This window comes from Bufo gargarizans, chromosome 3 (assembly GCF_014858855.1).
Source record: "Bufo gargarizans isolate SCDJY-AF-19 chromosome 3, ASM1485885v1, whole genome shotgun sequence".
Taxonomy (NCBI): Eukaryota; Metazoa; Chordata; class Amphibia; order Anura; family Bufonidae; genus Bufo; species Bufo gargarizans.
The window spans coordinates 159,689,455-159,708,505 of NC_058082.1; the positions used below are offsets into that span (position 1 = coordinate 159,689,455).

The following is a 19,051-nucleotide window of genomic DNA, read 5'->3' on the forward strand; positions in this document are numbered from 1 at the left end:
TTCCTCCAGTAAAGAAGCACCCTGGTTAACTGCAGACCCTGACTCTCTGGACTTATTTCCCATTGGGGTGCACCACGCTCTACCATCCCTTCTGGAGAGCAGCAACACATGGTGGCACCTCAACAGTGTCTGGGGGACTCAGCGTAGCGTTGGGGCCACCACAAACCCGGTCACTGCAGCTTCATTCACTGCATAGTCCCCAGCGCTGGCGTCCTGCAGCTTTACTCCACTACACAGTGGTTGGAGCCTAGCTTCTGGCTTCATCCACTACAAAGATGCTGGCGGCAGCTGCAAGAAGCAAAACTCCCACCAATCTTATTGACCTATCTTGAAGATAGGCCATCAGTATCTATGTCCCAGAAAACCCCTTTAAGAACTGCATTCTAACTATGTTATCTTTACTAGTTCTATGTAATGTACAGTGCTTTGATTCTTAGTTGAGAAAAGTGCTATAGAAATATCGTACTGTATTTATTGCTTGTATCATTATCATTATTATTATCCTACTGTTTTTTTTTATCATACGTACCTAAAATGAACAAGATTTCCACCACAAGATCACATGCACTTGGTGGACTCCTTGGACTCTGAGTACCTTTCTCTTTTCCAGTACTGAAGCAGACACTGTACGGTACAGTCACTGCTACATAGAGGGTGGCAAGGAGGATTAAACAGTCCCAGCAGGCTTTGAATGGACCATAGTGTAAGAGTATAAAAGGAGATTTACGCACAGAGACAACTTTATAATCTGGAACCCGAGGCTTCTCACCAAAAACACCCTGAGATAAGATGAAGTGAAGAAGATTAATTGATGAAAATTGTAAATTATTTAATTGTAAATTAGCCACATCAGGAGTTGTATAAGATTAGTCCAATGAGTTAATAATTAATAAAACCTCTTTAAAGAAGACCTTTCAGCAAGATCAACACTATCAAATCAGGCATAGTGTCTGGTAATTTTCATCTTGCTGATTAAAATTATACCATTATTGCCCAAATAATTTGTGGCTTTCTTGAGTTATGTTAGTTTTAATCAATATGCTAAGTAGGACCTCAGTTCACCAAGGGGTGGGGATTAGCCACTCATTACAACTCAGCTCTTTCCCTTTCCAATTTTAGAAATTCCTCCTTGGCTGGAAGTGCCATACATCCTTGTTGTGCTCTTGCCTGGTTCTGTAACCATGCGCTTGCACTGTACAATTGGCGCATGCCCACCATATCTCCACTTTAATAGTTAGTTCAGTGTTTTATTGTCTTTGCGTTCTCTGTTGTTGATTGAGTGATTTCCTGAAGTAATTTTGTGGTTGCTACCACATAAAATAAGCTTATATTAAACTATGTATAATGGATACTGTTTGTTCTTCTCATTACTCTATATATACATTTAAAACTGAATTGTGTTCATACCTTTCCAATTTTTGCTTTTGCTTTATTTTGTTTCTGCAGATGCCCGGAAAGGTGGTAAAGAACAGCTCGGCTTCGCCTACGATTGGCATTAAAGCCTTTTCCCGTTGCACGAGAATACTGCTCTCCTCTGCCTCCTAAGATAGGATGATGACATTAAACATAAGTCTTTAGAATCTATATAGAATCTATTTTACATATTCCTCAGATTACTGAAAAACTGTGTGTACCTGTATCTTTCCAGCTCTCAGTTCCCGTCCGAGTCTTGGACTCTGTGATGTCTTTATATGAAACTAGAAACAGAACCACCTCTCCTTTTTCGTTCTTGATTGGTACAACATCCAGCAGACACCAAAATTGTGAGCCTGGAAGTCAAGAAATTAAAAATTACAACTATTTCTTTTTTCAGAAAATATAACAAATACACTGGTGCTTGAAAGTTTGGGAACTCTTCATAATTGTCTATATTTCTGTATACATTTTACCTAAAACTGCATCAGAGTTTTACACTAAAAGTAGATTTATTTATTGAGGAAAATAAAGTCCATGACTGGCAAAAGCAAGTGAACCTGGTGTGACCTCCTTGTGCAGCTATAACTACAAACATTTCCAGTAATTGTTGATTGGTTCTGCATATCGACTTGGATGAATTTTAGCCCATTCCTCTGTACAAAAAAAGCTTCAACTCTGTTATGTTGGTCAGTTTCCTCCCACAACTGCTCACTTTAGGTCTTTCCACAACATCTCTATTGGATAAAAGTCAGCACTATTACTTGGCCTTTCCAAAACTTTAGCTTTATTCTTCCTTTACCAATCATTGGTAGAATGACTTGTGTGTTTGGGGTCATTTTCTTGCTGCATGGCCTACGTTCTCTTGAGATTCTTCTCACGGACAGATGTCTTGACTGTTTCTTAAGAATTTGCTGGTATAATTCATTTGTTCAAAATTCATTGTTACTTAAATAATAGTAGGCCGTTTTGGCCCAGATACAGTAAAACAGTCCTAAGCCATGATACTACCATCACCATGTTTCACAGATGGGATGAGTTTTTTTATGCTGGAATGCAATATTTTCCTTTCTCCAGACATGGATGCTTCTCATTTAAACCAAAAAGTTATATTTTGTTCTCATCCGACTATAAAACAATAGCCTTCTGGCTTGTCCGGGGGTGATGGACAGCAATGTTCTTTTTGGAGAGCCATGCACACCATTGTTGTTCAGTGCCCTCCTGATGGTGGACTCATGAACATTAACATTATCTAATGTGAGAAAGGCCTTTAGTTGCTCAGAGGTTACCTTGGGTTTCTTTGTGACCTCAGAGACTATTACATGTCTGGCCCTTGGAGTGATCTTTGTTGGTCGACCACTTCCGGAGAGGGTGATAATGGTCTTAAATTTCCTCCAATTGTACACAATTTGTCTTGGTGGAGTCAAAAGGGTTTGTAACCTTTCCCAGGCTGATGAGTATCAACAACTCTTCTTCTGAGGTCCTCAGAAATCTCCTTTGTTTGTGCCCTAATGGCCAGACTTTGATAGACCCCTTTTCTGAAAGGGGTTGTCTCACTTCAGCAAATGGCATTTATTATGTAGACAAAGTTAATACAAGGAACTAACTAATGTATTGTGATTGTTCATATTTTTTTCTTTGCTGGCTAGATTCATTTTCCATCACATCATACACGGCTCGTTTCCATGCTTACAACCACCCTTCAATCCATCAGCAGTGGCCATGTTTGCACACTGTAGGAAAAACTGCTGACTATGCACACTCCCACGGCCCTGGCCACCAGAGAGACCTGTGTTCTTTACTATATTGTACATGCACTGTCACTGCTGTAACCATGGAAATTAGCAGTGTATAATGTGATAGAAAAATGAATACAGCCAGCAAAGGAGGCAATATGGACAATCATATATATATATAATATATTACTAAGTGCCTTGTATTAAAGGGCTTCTGTCACTCCACTAAACTAATTTTTTTTTTTTGGTCTCCTTAAAATCCTTATGCTGCGATTTCTCAATATATAGGGCTATTACTCTGTTTGGTTCAGTAGTTATATAAAAAAAACAGACTTTTATAATATGCAAATTACCTCTCTAGCAGCAGGTAGGGCGGCTACCTGCTGGTAGCAGCCGCATCCTCCATTCATAATGACGCCCCCTCCTCATGTTGATTGACAGGGCCAGCGGATGCGCTTGTTCTCTGACTGGCCCTGTCTGTGTTTTAAATCTCGCGCCGGTCTTCAGTTGGCGCAGGCGCACTCAGTGAAGGACACTCGCTCGGCCGCTCCATCCTCAGTGCGCCTGCGCCGATGACGTCACATGTACACCCGGCGCAGGCGCACTGAGGATGGAGCGGCCAAGCGAGCGTTCTCCACTGAAGACCGGCGCGAGATTTAAAACACAGACAGGGCCAGTCAGAGAACAAGCGCGTCCGCTGGCCCTGTCAATCAACATGAGGAGGGGGCGTCATTATGAATAGAGGATGCGGCTGCTACCAGCAGGTAGCCGCCCTACCTGCTGCTAGAGAGGTAATTTGCATATTATAAAAGTCAGTTTTTTTTATATAACTACTGAACCAAACAGAGTAATAGCCCTATATATTGAGAAATCGCAGCATAAGGATTTTAGGGAGACAAAAAAATATATATGAGTTTAGTGGAGTGACAGAAGCCCTTTAACTTTCTCTACATGATAAATTTGCTGAATGAGTCAACCCCTTGAAATAAAACAGGTTGCTGAGTCACACCTAATTGTTATCCCATTAATTGAAAATACCTGACTCTAATTTTACTTTCAGATGATCTGTTAATCCTAAAAGTTCACATACATTTGCTGTTCGCAGACATGTGATATTGCACTTTCCTCAAAGTAAGCGATCAACTCTGTTTTTTACTCAATTGCTTGATTTGGTTATCTTTATCTAATTTTAGGACTTGTGTGAAAATCAGATGTCATACTAATCCATAAATACAGAAAACTCTGAAGCACCACTGTACATACAATTGTTTGAATAGGCAGTTTTCTCCATGGAGTGGTGGCGTCTATATCATGGCATGATTCCATGTCCCCAGCGTAAAAAGCCTCATGTAGGTGAACACCAATTATCTCAGAACCAAATATTTACCCCTAGAGGTCCCATTGTAACATGCTTCTGATTTTAGGCAAAAACTCAACAAAACCTGTGAATTACTTCTACATTTTTAAAGAATTAAACAGTTATAGAAGTAATTTCCTAATACTTGGCAAAGAGTTTAGTTCCTAGATTTGAGCACCGGTATGTTGTTGAAATCCATTTATGAGGCTACACATTCTGTACACAATAGATTAATGTTGGTGAATCGGCCAACAATCTTATCTGTACGGAGGTCTTCTGACAACAGTTCCACAGCACACATTGGATAGCTTCCCATAGGAGAAAAAACAATTGTTAGAAGTGTCTGTCAGTGGCTTAGGGTCCTTTTACATGGGGAGACAAACTGTATTGGGGCGAATTATCGCAGTGATGCAGAATGCAGCTCTACTTAGGTTCCACAATCAGGCAATGATCAAAAATAAATGGATCAATCCTGATAATTTCCTTTGGATCAGTCCATGTAAAAGGGCCCTTGGGGTAATTTTCCATGTACATATACAGTACAGCCCAAATGTTTGGACACACCTTCTCATTCAAAGAGTTTTCTTTATTTTCATGACTATGAAAATTGTAGATTCACACTGAAGGCATTAAAACTATGAATTAACACATGTGGAATTATATGCATAACAAAAAAGTGTGAAACAACTGAAAATATGTCATATTCTAGGTTCTTCAAAGTAGCCACCTTTTGCTTTGATTACTGCTTTGCACACTCTTGGCATTCTCTTGATGATCTTCAAGAGGTAGTCACCTGAAATGGTTTTCACTTCACAGGTGTGAAGTGGGACTTCTTGCCTTATAAATGGGGTTGGGACCATCCGTTGCGTTGTGGAGAAGTCAGGTGGATACACAGCTGATAGTCCTACTGAATAGACTGTTAGAATTTGTATTATGGCAAGAAAAAAGCAGCTAAGTAAAGAAAAACGAGTGGCCATCATTACTTTAAGAAATGAAGGTCAGTCAGTCCGAAAAATTGGGAAAACTTTGAAAGTGTCCCCAAGTGCAGTCACAAAAACCATCAAGCGCTACAAAGAAACTGGCTCACATGCGGACCGGCCCAGGAAAGGTAGACCAAGAGTCACCGCTGCTGCGGAGGATAACTTCATCCGAGTCACCAGCCTCAGAAATCGCAGGTTAACAGCAGATCAGATTAGAGACCAGGTCAATGCCACAAAGAGTTCTAGCAGCAGACACATCTCTAGGACAACTGTTAAGAGGAGACTGTGTGAATCAGGCCTTCATGGTAGAATATCTGCTAGGAAACCACTGCTAAGGACAGGCAACAAGCAGAAGAAACTTGTTTGGGCTAAAGAACACAAGGAATGGACATTAGACCAGTGGAAATCTGTGCTTTGGTCTGATGAGTCCAAATTTGAGATCTTTGGTTCCAACCACAGTGTCTTTGTGCGACGCAGAAAAGGTGAATGGATGGACTCTACATGCCTAGTTCCCACTGTGAAGCATGGAGGAGGAGGTGTGATGGTGTGGGGGTGCTTTGCTGGTGACACTGTTGGGGATTTATAAAAAATTGAAGGCATACTGAACCAGCATGGCTACCACAGCATCTTGCAGCGGCATGCTATTCCATCCGGTTTGCGTTTAGTTGGACCATCATTTATTTTTTAACAGGACAATGACCCCAAATACACCTCCAGGCTATGTAAGGGCTATTTGACCATGAAGGAGAGTGATGGGTGCTTCGCCAGATGACCTGGCCTCCACAGTCACCGGACCTGAACCCAATCGAGATGGTTTGGGGTGAGCTGGACCGCAGAGTAAAGGCAAAAGGGCCAACAAGTGCTAAGCATCTCTGGGAACTCCTTCAAGACTGTTGGAAGACCATTTCAGGTGACTACCTCTTGAAGTTCATCAAGAGAATGCCAAGAGTGTGCAAAGCAGTAATCAAAGCAAAAGGTGGCTACTTTGAAGAACCTAGAATATGACATATTTTCAGTTGTTTTACACTTTTTTGTTATGTATATAATTCCACATGTGTTAATTCATAGTTTTGATGCCTTCAGTGTGAATCTACAATTTTCATAGTCATGAAAATAAAGAAAACTCTTTGAATGAGAAGGTGTGTCCAAACTTTTGGTCTGTACTGTATATGCCTAATTTCTGTCTCAATTAGTGTCCAATTGATCTGACTGAAATCTGTCATTCATTCCAATACAGGGTGGATGACATGCAGCTCTACAGCCGCTGAATCATCATGCACGAACGGATCATTCCAGATCATTAAACGAACGCACAGTCCCAATGCATCGCCTTATGTAAGTGAGCCCTAAAGGTCCCTTTACACAGGCCAACTGAGCAGGCAATTATCGGGAACGAATCATTTGTTGGATGTCAAGAAGATCCTCAGGAACAACATCTCATAACTGTGGCAGGTATAATTGTCATTTTGTTGTATTTGGGTAACCTAGTCTCTGTGTCATAGTCATACACTTCCAAAGATCACTGGAGATGCTCAGTAAAATGTATTACATATCATTTATATGAATATTATATTTAATGATAATAATACTAATAATACTAATACTACTACTAATAATAAAAATAAAAAATAATCATTACATACATACATTACATATTACATACTTTACATATCATACACATATGAGGCAGCACCAAAATGTAGCAAAAACCCAGAGGATCCTATCTTGATACAAAAGTCTACATACGAATCCATAACTTTCTTTGGCTTACATTCTGTTTTATATAGCAATAGCAATAACTAATGAGTATTCTGATTTACATAAGTAATAATCAAAATCTATTCCAGTCCATTTGCTCACCATTTTTCCTGTAGAGCAGCAACTCAGCCTTAAGCTCTTCTTTGTCATTCAGGGCTTTTTGGATGCACTGTTTGACCTGTTCCCTGGTATCTGCACCATACAAAAAGGTACAAGCACAGGACCTCTGCATGACCTCAGCACGGGCAAACCCAGTCAACTCACAAAACCCATCAGAACAATACACCACAGGGTAGGAGAGCGGCAGCTGAGCATTGCCAAGGACAAAGTTGCTGTCTGTATAATAGAGGAGAGGGAAGAAGAGAGAAAGCATTAAACTTATAAAGCTGAAATACAGACCATCACTAAGGTTAACAAGTGAAAGCAATATACGTATTTGTTTTACTAGCGTGGCCATGAATAGTGTTTTCTTAAGGTAAAACTACATTAGAAAACAGCTTCAAATTGCTGTAACCGGAATGTGTTCGTGCACCCTTAAACTGACAGTCAGTTTAGCCACTAACTACTGTATTTTTTCGCCCTATAAGGGCTCATGCACGCTACCGTATGTATTTTGCAGTCTGCAAAACACAGATCCGCAAAAAAAAACTGATGACATCCGTGTGACGTCCGTGTTCCATCCGTCTTTTTTTTGCAGATCCATTGTAACAATGCCTGTCCTTGTCCACAATACGGACAAGAATAGGACATGTTCTATTTTTTTGCGGAACGGACATGCGGACATATGGAAACGGAATGCACACGGAGTCATTTCAGTTTTTTTCAAGCCCCATTGAAATGAATGGTTCCATATACAGACCTGTAAAAAAATTGAATGGAAACGGAAGAAAAATAAGTTTGTATGCATGAGCCCTAAGACACACTTTTTCCCCCGAAGTGGCGGGAAAATGTCAGTGCGTCTTATGGGGTGAACACTAATGATAGCTTCCATTATGGAAGTGCTAATTACTACAGGAATAACGGGAAGCAGTGAATGCAGCTCTCCCCGGGCTCTGTCGCTTCCTGGTCCTCCGCCGTTCACTTTGCTGTCACTGAGGCAGGGAGAAGAAGAAGAGTGCTGGATGTGAGGAGCGGCGTCTGGATCAGAAGAGGCCAGTTGATTTTTTTTTATCTAATCTGAGCATGGGGATCATTCACATGGAGGTCTGATCTGAGGTCTAATAGGGGGATTTATGGAGGTCTGATTGGGGGTCATTCACATGTAGGTCTGATCTGAGATCTGATAGGGGGACTTATTGAGGTCTGATCTGAGGTCTGATTGGGGGTCAGTCACATGGATGTTTGATCTGAGGTCTAATTGGGGGGGCTAATTAACATTGGGGGTCTGTTCTGAGATGTGATTAACATTGGGGGTCTGATTGGGGGGTCTGAGCTGAGGTCTGATGAAAAATATTTTTTTCTTATTTTCCTTCTATAAAACCTAGGTGCGTCTTATAGGGTCAAAAATATGGGTATATTTATTTTAAAGGGCAATTATTCCAAGGTGCTGTACATGAAAGGGAGATACATACAATATAAAACTAGTACAATAAGCAAGAACTAACAGAGGGGGAGAGGATCGAGGTCAGAATAGCCTACCAGAGAACCAGAGGATCCTCTGGTGGGCCAAAGCTCTGACGCAATAATGGACCCTTAGTGAAATTGTTATCTGCTAAGGTCTAGCAGATGACAATTTCATTTGGAGCTTATCATCTAACCACATTACCAGAATTTAACAGACATGCTGGTAAACCCCGTGGATGAGAGGTCCTGCATGTTCAATGATAAAAAAAAGAATACTTAAAAGTGGACGTGCACATGTTCTGTATACACAGAGGGTGTGCTGTCAGAAAAATTTACTCTGGAGGTCCAAGGAACTTTAGTCTGACCCTGCCTGCTCTTAAGGGCTTACAGTCTACAAGGGAAGTAGGAAGGAGGCAGTAGGTGAGGATAGAGGCTGCTCATATGGCTGTGTAGTGGTAGCAGGGTTATTGTAGGTTGTAGGCTTTTTGAAGAGGTGGTTTTTCAAGTGGATTTTTAAAGTTAGTGTGGTGGGGGAGAGTCTAATGTATCTGGGTAGCTGGTTCCAGAGGGGAATGCACATGAAAAATCTTGTAGACGATTGTGTGAGGAGCAAAAAAGACGAAAGCAAAGAAGAATTTTTTTTGAGGATCGGAGGTTACTTGTAAGGATGTATTGGGAGATCAGGTCACAAATACAGATTGTGGATGGCCTTATATGTTATCGTTAATGTTTTGATTGGGCAATGAGGAGCCAGTGAAGGGATTGGCAGAGGTTGAAGATGGATTGGAGAGGCATAAGTTAGATAGGATGGGTGTTAGATGGGAGGCCACAGCAAAGGATGTTGAAGTAGTCTAGGTAGGAGATGTAAGTGTTTGCACTCAGGGTTGACGTAAGCAGGCTCGGACTGGCCCACTGGGAGGCTGGGGATTCCTAACCCATAGATAAGATGGAGGAGTAATTATTTATTTCTCAGGAGGGATAAATATTGTAGCTACTAGGTGGCAGTACCGCACAGTGATGCAGCCTCCTACTAGTACAGGAGGCCCCACAGTATCTTCTAAACCTCCAGGGCTGCTGGCAGTGAAGGAGGACTCAGGAGAGGACATATCTGGCCATCCTTCTGCCCTCCCTGCTGTCAGAAAACTGTGGCTGCTGTAGAGATTGACTCCTCTGCGGTGCTGGGCTGATTTCTCAGGTGTGTGACAGTAGTGAGCTGTAGTAGACTGTAAGGGGGATATAGGGGAATTGTTTATAGCAGACACAGATCTATGAATGTGTGCTGCTCTCTGCAGAGTTCAGAGTGGCATTGGGGGGACTCTGCCCTAGGTCCCTCCCAATGCCTCTGCTTTAGGTGCACCCCTATAAGTGCCCCAGCTTCAGATGCCCCCCACTCTAAACTGCACCACTAATATTGCCTCTTCTCCAGTTACCCCTGCTCCAGGATCCCCACTATTACCCTGCCTCAGATGACCCTAATGCCTCTGCTTCAATTATGACCATCCGTTTGTGCCCTTTGCCCACGTTGTTCCTCTAGGGCCTTTGCTTGAGCTTTGTTAAAGGATCTGACCTGCAAAGGGGGTTGGACTTATGCCCGAAAAATTCTGCACAGTGCGTCACATTCTCCAGTATTGACACGGTTTACATTGCGGTAGTGATGATATTCCGTATTTACAGGCATCACTGCTGCCATGTAAAGAGATACTGGTGGTGGAGTGGTAGAGGATTTAAAAGGGCTGTCCAAGTTTTCAAGTTATCCTCTCCACACCATAGGGCATAACTTTATGAATAGTGGGGTCCGATTCTGCAACCCCCACTGATCCCAGGAATGGGTCCTGTTTCCCCTTTTTATGGTATAACAGGCTACACATACGCCCTGCTGCCCCATTCATTCTCCTTGGGACCACTGGAATTAGCCAGCGATGTGCTCTGCCATCTTCGGCGACCCCATAGAGAATGGATAGAGAGGCCGGGCAAATGCCCGACCTGCCACTCAGTCAAGAAGAGGGATCAGTGGGGGCTCCAGCGTTCAGACCCCCACGGATCACTTAGTTATCCCCGATCCTGTGGATAGAGGATAACTAGAGAAGTGGACACAGTACCTTTAACAGGCGAGCATTTCTATTTTATTTTGACACATATTTTAGAACAGATTTTTTATTTTATTTTATTTTTTGTACCCCAAAAAAACCTTTAAGGATAGGGAATGTGAAAAGGTGAAACAGCTATGACACGACAGGTGATAAGTGTCTGATTGGTGGGGGTGACTGCTGGGTCCCCATGATCAAAGGAACGTGGTCTTAAGACCCTTGTGTATATAGATTGGAGGTAATGTAATTAAATGTCTTTTTTCATAATCAGTGGGTGTTCCAGCAGTCATACCCCCAGCAATCTGATATTTATCACCTATCCTGTAGATAGGCGATAGGTCATTATGGTAGGACAACCCTTTTAAATATACTGTAGATTTTGTGCAATCTGAGGAGTTTAAGAGTTGATAAATTTATTGCCAGACAATTATGCATAATGGGGTTAAAAGGGTTTTCTCACTTCAGTAAATAGCATTTATCATGCAGTTAATACAAGGCACTTATTAATGTATTGTGATTCTCCATATTGCCTTTTATTGCAGGCAATAACTAGTCCCCAAGCAGCACGTGACCCAACAATGATCTGCCACTTGGGGACACATCACCGGTAAGGCCAGTGTTTTTGTATTATACTTTAGTAGGGAATTATGGTAACTTTTATGAGAAAACTGAATGTAAAGTGTTCCCTTAGCAACACTCTGAGTGTTGCTAAGGAAATTCTATCTTCCAAGCTAATTCAATGCTAATCAGAAATCTCCCGAAGAGCCAGAATTTACAGGGTCCTAACACAGATGAAAAACTGCCTTAAATATCTCACTAGTTTTGTGAAATATTGGGCCATAGTTAGGAATTGTCAGAATTAATTTATAGGGATTGTCTCAACTTTACACCACCTTTACAGGGCATATGGGCATGTAAGAGCAGGGTCCCTTGTTGAGGACCCCTTCTATGATTGAAACAGGCACAATCTAATACTACACTTCCCCTTCTGTGGTCGCAACAAGATGTTGTTTGCCCTTAGGAGAACCTGCAACAATCAAGTGATCTCCACAGCAGCTTTCATACTGATGTTAAAAGTCCAACACCTAGCTCCCAAGCCCTACTGGCATATGCCCGCAAATACGAGGAATACTTTGGCGGCACCTTACTCTCCTATACTGAAAGGCTGCAGATTTGGCAGAGCAATGCCCATAGCTCTCTATATACATTGATGTTGGAATCTTTCTCTAAGTATTCCATATTGCCTGGGTTGTGGCAGGATACACAGCAACTGTATAGGTCATTAATATCAGATCAGTGGGTGGTCCATCTCCCGGCACCCTCGCCAATCAGCTGTTTGAAGAGAATAGAGCTGTCACGGTTCCCCTGGCCGGCGCTGCCTCGATGCGGCAGCGGTGTCCGGTTGCCTGAAGAAACGACATTGTGATGCAGCCCTCTCAGCCTGGCACCAATGAAGGAACACGTCAGAGCACTAGAGCGTCACCCGCAGCTCCACCTGACATGTAGGGAAGCCAAGCATGGCTCCTGTGGGTGCAGGTGTCGGTGAATTTCTGTTCCTCTGGCTTCCTCTGCTGTTCCTTGGTAGTACTGCGTTTACTTTGGCTGTGACTTCTACAGTAGATCTGGTATTGTGACTTATGGTGATTTGGTCTTGTATTGCTCTCATGGTTTTGACTAGCGTGTCTGGCTCAATTGTTTGCTTCTGGCGTTCTTGGCACTTCATTGACTGGCTGTCTTTTGACCCCGTACGACTACTCTTATTGTGTCTCTTTGTTTATTTCCTGTTTGTCTGTTGCTCCCTCACATACATAGTATAGGGAGCGTCGACCAGTTGTGGGGTCACCGCGTATGGTGACCATGCAAGTAGGCAGGGGTAGTGGGTCTGGGGAGTTTTAGAGTTACACTATAGCAGTGTGTGTGTGCTACATTGCCGTGATAACCTGACAACAGCACTCGTGTGAGAGCTGCATTCTCTTCACCGTTTACCTCCCCTCTATTGACAATGCATCAAACAGCAGTGTAATTACAGCTCCTCCATCCCATTTACTTAAATGGGAAGGAGCAGTTGTTACACTCCGTTCCGTTCTTGTGATTGGGGATGGAGGACCTGTAATTACAGTACACCTGCTCATCGCTGCAATGTTAGCGACAAGCAGTTAAACAGTGAAGAGAATGCAGTGCTTGCAGGAGTGCTGCGGTCTCTTCAAACAGCTGATCGGTGGGGTTACCGGGAGTCGGACCCCAGCTGGTCTGATATTGATGACCTATCCTGAGCTCATCAATATCGGAAACTGGACAACACATTTAGTTCTCGGATAACCCTTTATAAGGAAATGTGTCATAAGAAAATGACCTTTTGTTTAAATCAAATTTTTATATTAAATAGATTTTAAAGCATTTTTGCATTTTTAGTAAATTTTCCATGTTCCTATCTATATTTCAAAAAAAATTCTAAATGCATGTAGTTTTTGCACTGACCACTAGACCTAAAATATTTCAAGATTTCCCATTCTTTGAAACCAGTCATAAGGACTATGGACATAATAGACTGAATGATTGACTTCTATGGGAGGAAAAAAAAAAGCTGTGATATCACTGATTGTGAATGGTGGATCCTGTGCTATTTATACAAAGATGATATCTGTCATTGTAATCTTGCATGTAATGATAATGCAGTGAATGCTGAAAAGATACCTGTATAGAACAGGAAGTCTCAACATTAGAGATGAGCGAACCACTCGAGATTTGGTTAAAGGGAACCTGTCACTGGGATTTTGTGTATAGAGCTGAGGACATGGTTTGCTAGATGGCCGCTAGCACATCTGCAATATCCAGTCCCCATAGCTCTGTGTGCTTTTATTGTGTCAAAAAAACGATTTGATACATATGCAAATTATCCTGAGATGAGTCCTGTCCCTGACTCATCTCACATACAGGACTCATCTCAGATTAATTTGCATATGTATCAAATCGATTTTTTGACACAATAAAAGCACACAGAGCTATGGGGACAGGGTATTGCGGATATGCTAGCGGCCATCTAGCAACCCATGTCCTCAGCTCTATACACAAAATCCCGGTGACAGGTTCCCTTTAAGTTCAGGTTTGCTGAATTTTTCAAAAATTAGATTCAGGCCAAACCAAAGAAGCTCCAATAGCCCTGAAAATTGGTATATAACCCCCTCTAGTCTCTTAGGACTAGGAATTCTTAGGAAAACGTGTTATCTGTGTTCTTTATTTTTATGATTTTTTTTATTTTTCCCTTCCCAAGCTCTCGAACACAAGAACAACAATAGCAAATCATGTCTGAATGACAGTGACATACTTAACTATGGGTAAATGCAAATTTAGCAGTGTTAACATACAGTGTGTTTAAAAACACACCATACCGTCACATGTGTTTAATAATGGTGTTTAAACATACATGGTGTTATGGGCTAAAAAAAATTTTTTTAAAGTGGCTTGGGGGACCAGGTGTCCAAAAATCATGCCTTGACAGGATCAGAATGTTTGCCCATATGACACTCACAAGCGTTAATTGCAAGAATAAAAAGCGTCTCGTTGTGGACAAGCCTAGAAAAATTCTCCCTTTCATTTGGGAACAGCAGAAGTGCAGTGTGGATGTGGAAAGGGTAGAATATGAGAAGCACGTAACTGCAATAGTAGCGGCAGCAGAAAAGGCATAGCATGGAACATACAAGGCTGTAGGTTGGCTGTCAATGGGTAGTAGTAGTAGTGGTGGTAGTAGTGGCATATGCTTTGTTTTAATAGTGGTGGAAGTATGGGATTATCAGCAAGGAGCAGCAGCAGCCGAGGCGGCAGCAGCAGCCGTATGGCAGGCAGACAGCAGGATGATGGAGGCAGCAGCAGCCTTACAGAAGATGATGGTAAGAAGGCAGGGCAGGCTCTGTACTAAGGCAGACCAAGCGGCTGCCTGATTGCACAGAGAAGGGGGGCAGCGCCAGGGCAAAATTATTATAATTTTTTTTAAAATACATAACGTTCGAACTTGCCCCGCCGGTCCCGGCCACCCGCCCCATCCTGCAGGTGTGCCGTGCAGCCCTGGCCCTCACCTCCTTACAGAGCAGCACGCAGGCTCAGCAGCATCACGGCATCGGCAACACAGACAGTCACGGGGTCAGGGGTCTGTGACTGCAGAGTGGCGCTGCGGCGGGCGGCAGGCAGCAGCAACTGGTGTAGACTGGGGAGCGGGGGTCTGGAGACTGGAGGCGGAGCTGTTGGTGGTGAGTAATTGTGTGGACAAATCTCTCTCAGTAGCCTGTCTGTGCAACCCGCAGGGAGAAATGTATGTGGCATTGGCCCATTGGGGGGGGGGGGGGGGGGTGAAATGGACATGATGGAGGGGGGAGAAATGTGACAACATGGATGGAGGGGGAGAAATGTGACAACATGGATGGAGGGGGAGAAATGTGACAACATGGATGGAGGGGGAGAAATGTGACAATATGGATGGAGGGGAGACAAATATGGCAACATGGATGGAGGGGTAGAAATGTGACAACATGGATGGAGGGGGGAGAAATGTGGCAACATGGATGGGGGGTGAGAAATGTGGCAACATGGATGGAGGGGGAGAAATGTGACAACATGGATGGAGGGGGGAGAAATGTGACAAAATGGATGGAGGGGGAGAAAATGTGACAACATAGATGGAGTGGGAGAAATGTGACAACATGGATAGAGAGGGGAGAAATGTGACAATATGGATGGAGGGGGGAGAAATGTGACAACATGGATGGAGGAGGAGAAATGTGGCAACATGGATGGAGAGGGGAGAAATGTGGCAACATGGATGGAGAGGGGAGAAATGTGGCAACATGGATGGAGGGGGGAGAAATGTAACAGCATGGATGGAGGGGGAGAAATGTGAGGGCTGATGTGACATAGGTGATTTGACATGGAGGGGGTGAAATGTGACATGGAGGGGGAGAAATGTGACACGGAGGCCTTGAGGGGGAGAAATGTGACATGGGGGCTGATGGCTAACATGGGGGCATGATGGCTGACATGGGGCATAATGGCTGACATGGGGACACAATGGCTGACATGAGGGGCTTATGGCTGACAGGGTGGCTTATGGATGGGGGCTGATGGCTGACAAGAAGGGGCTGATCTGCGGCATTGGGGGTCTGATCTGAGGTCTGATTAACATTGGGGGTCTGATTGTGGTCTGACCTGAATCGTAATGGAAAATATATTTTCTTATTTTCCTCCTCTAAAATCTAGGTGCGTCTTATGGGCCGGTGCGTCTTATTGGGGCGAAAAATACAGTCCAGATTTTCTGAAGCAGAGCGAAGATACCAGGACCACACAGAGGAGAAGCCAGCTGATGCAGACGAGACCAGGGCCAGGTGAGCTGCGGAGGGGGGGGGGGGGCGCCAAAATGTAGCTTTGCTTGTGTTGGCAAAAAAATCCTTGCACCAGCCCTGGCAGGCAGCAGCAGTTGCATGAAGGCGGTGGTGGCATGATAGAGGAAGCGGCAGCAGCAACCGTACAGAATATGATGGCGGCGGTGACATGATGGAGGTGGCAGCAGCAGCTGTACATAACATGATGGTCGGCAGGCTGCAGCAGTAGCATGATGGAGGCAGCAGCATGATGGAGGAACAGTCAGCAAAGCCAGATCTATTCATCAGCCTCAACCAGAGGAGTATGAAAATCCTCCCAATTCCAGGCTTGGTTCTTTTTGACAAAAGTGATGTTTTGAATACTGGCATGGGACAACTTGGTCCGTTTGGGTGACACCACACCCCCGTGGTGCTGAAAACCATCTCCGAGATGATACTGGAGACTAGGCAAGAAAAAAGAAAGAGCATGCTGTGCCAGTTTGGGCTACTGTTCCAGTCTGCCTGCCCAGAAATCCATGGGGTCAGGGAACAGGGTATGCGCCAGAGACTTGCCAGGGTGTAGGTAGGCCTGAACTTGGACGTTGACATGGAAGCTGTCGGCTTCCGGACTGGCCTCAACTTGGCATGGCACATGGAAAAAAACATGGAATAACCTAATTTGGCCTCCCTTTCAGAGGTAGGAAACCTTTCCCCATTTTGCTTTGATAGCAAAGGTCTAAAAGCATGGCTATCTAATAATAATTAGACTGCATGATGTTAACGATAAGCCTGTCAGTGCGTAAGCAAGTGAGCATACAGCTCATCATTCTGGCCAGTGTGCCCGAGGAGCCAATTTTTTCCAGCTCTGTCCCCCACTGAGACGATTGGGTGCCCTGACTGGCACCATCATCGTCCTCTTGCTCCTCCACCTCCCACTCCTCTTGCAGTGGCAGCTCCTCATCCTCCTTCTCCTCCATGGCAGATTCCCTTTGTGACTCACCAACAGCTACAATGCGGACAGCAATATAGGTTAACTGTTCTTCTTTTACAATTGTCGCCTGCTGCATGAGCATCTGTTCTAAGATAAATATGAGAGGGCTTGACATAGTTCATGCCACAGTTTTCCCTGCTGACAAACTTTGTGTCCTCTTCAAAGGTCTTCAGCACCTGATAGGCACTCGGAAGAGCTACTCTTTCTAACCTTAAAGCAACACATGCTCCCTGATGCTGAGACGCTCTGGTGCATGACAAAATCGCTCATGGCTTTCCGCTGCTTGTACAGACACTCACACATGTGCAATCTTGAATTCCAGTGAGTTAGTACGTTGCGGATTAAGCGGTGTAGCGGCAGGACGTTCTGTCGCTGCAAGTCCAAGAGAGTGTTCCTCGCCATGTAAGAATGGCTGAAATGTTTGGACAGTCTCCTGGACCTTGAGAGTACCTTGAGCAAGCGAGTGTAATTATTTAGAAAGCGTTGCATGACTAAGTTGATGATGTGCATCATACAGGGAGCATGTGTTATTTTCCTCAGGTTCAAGGCAGCCAAGATGTTGCGCCTATTGTCACTGACCACCTTGCCCAGTTAGAGTCGGCGAGGTGACAGCGGGATGTTTGTTGCTTGTTGTACTTTAGCAACTGCTCACCGCTGTGGCTGGTCTTGCCCAGGCTGATCAAACCCACTGCGTGGCAACGCTCAACTTGACACATGTGATAGCAAGAAGGGGTGGTGCGAGCAACCCTGTGCCCTGCTGCTGTTGTGGACGGGTGAGCATCCATGGAGGAGGAGGCAGATAAGTGCCTGGCTCTGTTTTGCAGCCAGACAGTCATTAAGGGGTCAAAAAGACCTGGCCTCATTGCTTGGGTGCTGCCTTACCGCTGCCGCAAAAAAAAAAATGACCCAGTGGGCCATGAAATACATGTACTGTCCCTGCCCGTAAGAGCTGGTCCAGGTTTACACCGTGATGTGAACCTTGCTGTAAAGCGAGAATTGGCCTGCATTGTGCGCCACATGAATTTACAAGGCAGGGATGGCTTTTTAGGAGAAATAATGACGGCTAGGTATCTTCCAGGCTGAGTACATGCTATCAGCTCCCTAAATGCAGCAAACTCTACTAAATGGTATGGCAGAAACTGCACCGCCATCAACTAAGCTTGCGGATTGTTGGGTGTGTAGAGTTATTTCCTGGTCATGCATTCCAATATCGATGGCTGATGATGGAGCAAACTAGGAGAAGAAGCAGAAAGGGACGATGTGTCACGGAAGGTGTACAGAGAACTAGAAGACACAAAATGAAGATCCGACTGACTGGATCCAAAACTAAGGAACCAAAGGGAAAGCCCTGCAACAGACCTGGCTCTCTCCCTAACTGCTCAGCCTATGCAAAAATCTCAATGGTAGATGATCGCATATCCTCGTTCCTCGACTGTATAACACCTGAACACCCTATAATAGTGAGGGGACACGACCACCGGCTCCCTACACTTGATACGGAGGGAGTCAGGGTCACCTGGGATCCAGCAAACAGGAAAACACAAATGAATGAACAAAACTTATCTGTAGAAGACTCAGTAGTAGCATTCAGCATGCACACACTCCAGGAAGTTGTATAAACCGCAAAGTGATGCAGTTTGGGAAGGGATTTAAAGGGATGCAATCAGTGCAACTACATGACAGCTGAGAGAGGCTAACGAGATGAGAAAACGAAAGCAAAACAAAAGGAACCTCAAGCAGGAGGTTCTGAAGAACGTCTGTCAGAGCTTCTGAGATGTCTGGTGGTGACACGATGACAATGTGAAAGACACCGTACTG

At 44.0% G+C, this 19,051-nt stretch overlaps 1 protein-coding gene across 1 annotated transcript in view; it reads right to left on the reverse strand.

The window, feature by feature from the left end:
* KCNH3 (potassium voltage-gated channel subfamily H member 3) overlaps positions 1 to 19,051 on the reverse strand; it is a 142,851-nt gene that overhangs the window by 92,356 nt on the left and 31,444 nt on the right. The window contains exons 3-6 of the mRNA XM_044285955.1: positions 7,347 to 7,580; positions 1,635 to 1,769; positions 1,408 to 1,541; positions 530 to 779 (exon numbers count right to left, since the gene is read on the reverse strand). Coding sequence (XP_044141890.1) covers positions 530 to 779; positions 1,408 to 1,541; positions 1,635 to 1,769; positions 7,347 to 7,580 — 753 coding nt within the window. The remainder of the gene's footprint in view (positions 1 to 529; positions 780 to 1,407; positions 1,542 to 1,634; positions 1,770 to 7,346; positions 7,581 to 19,051) is intronic.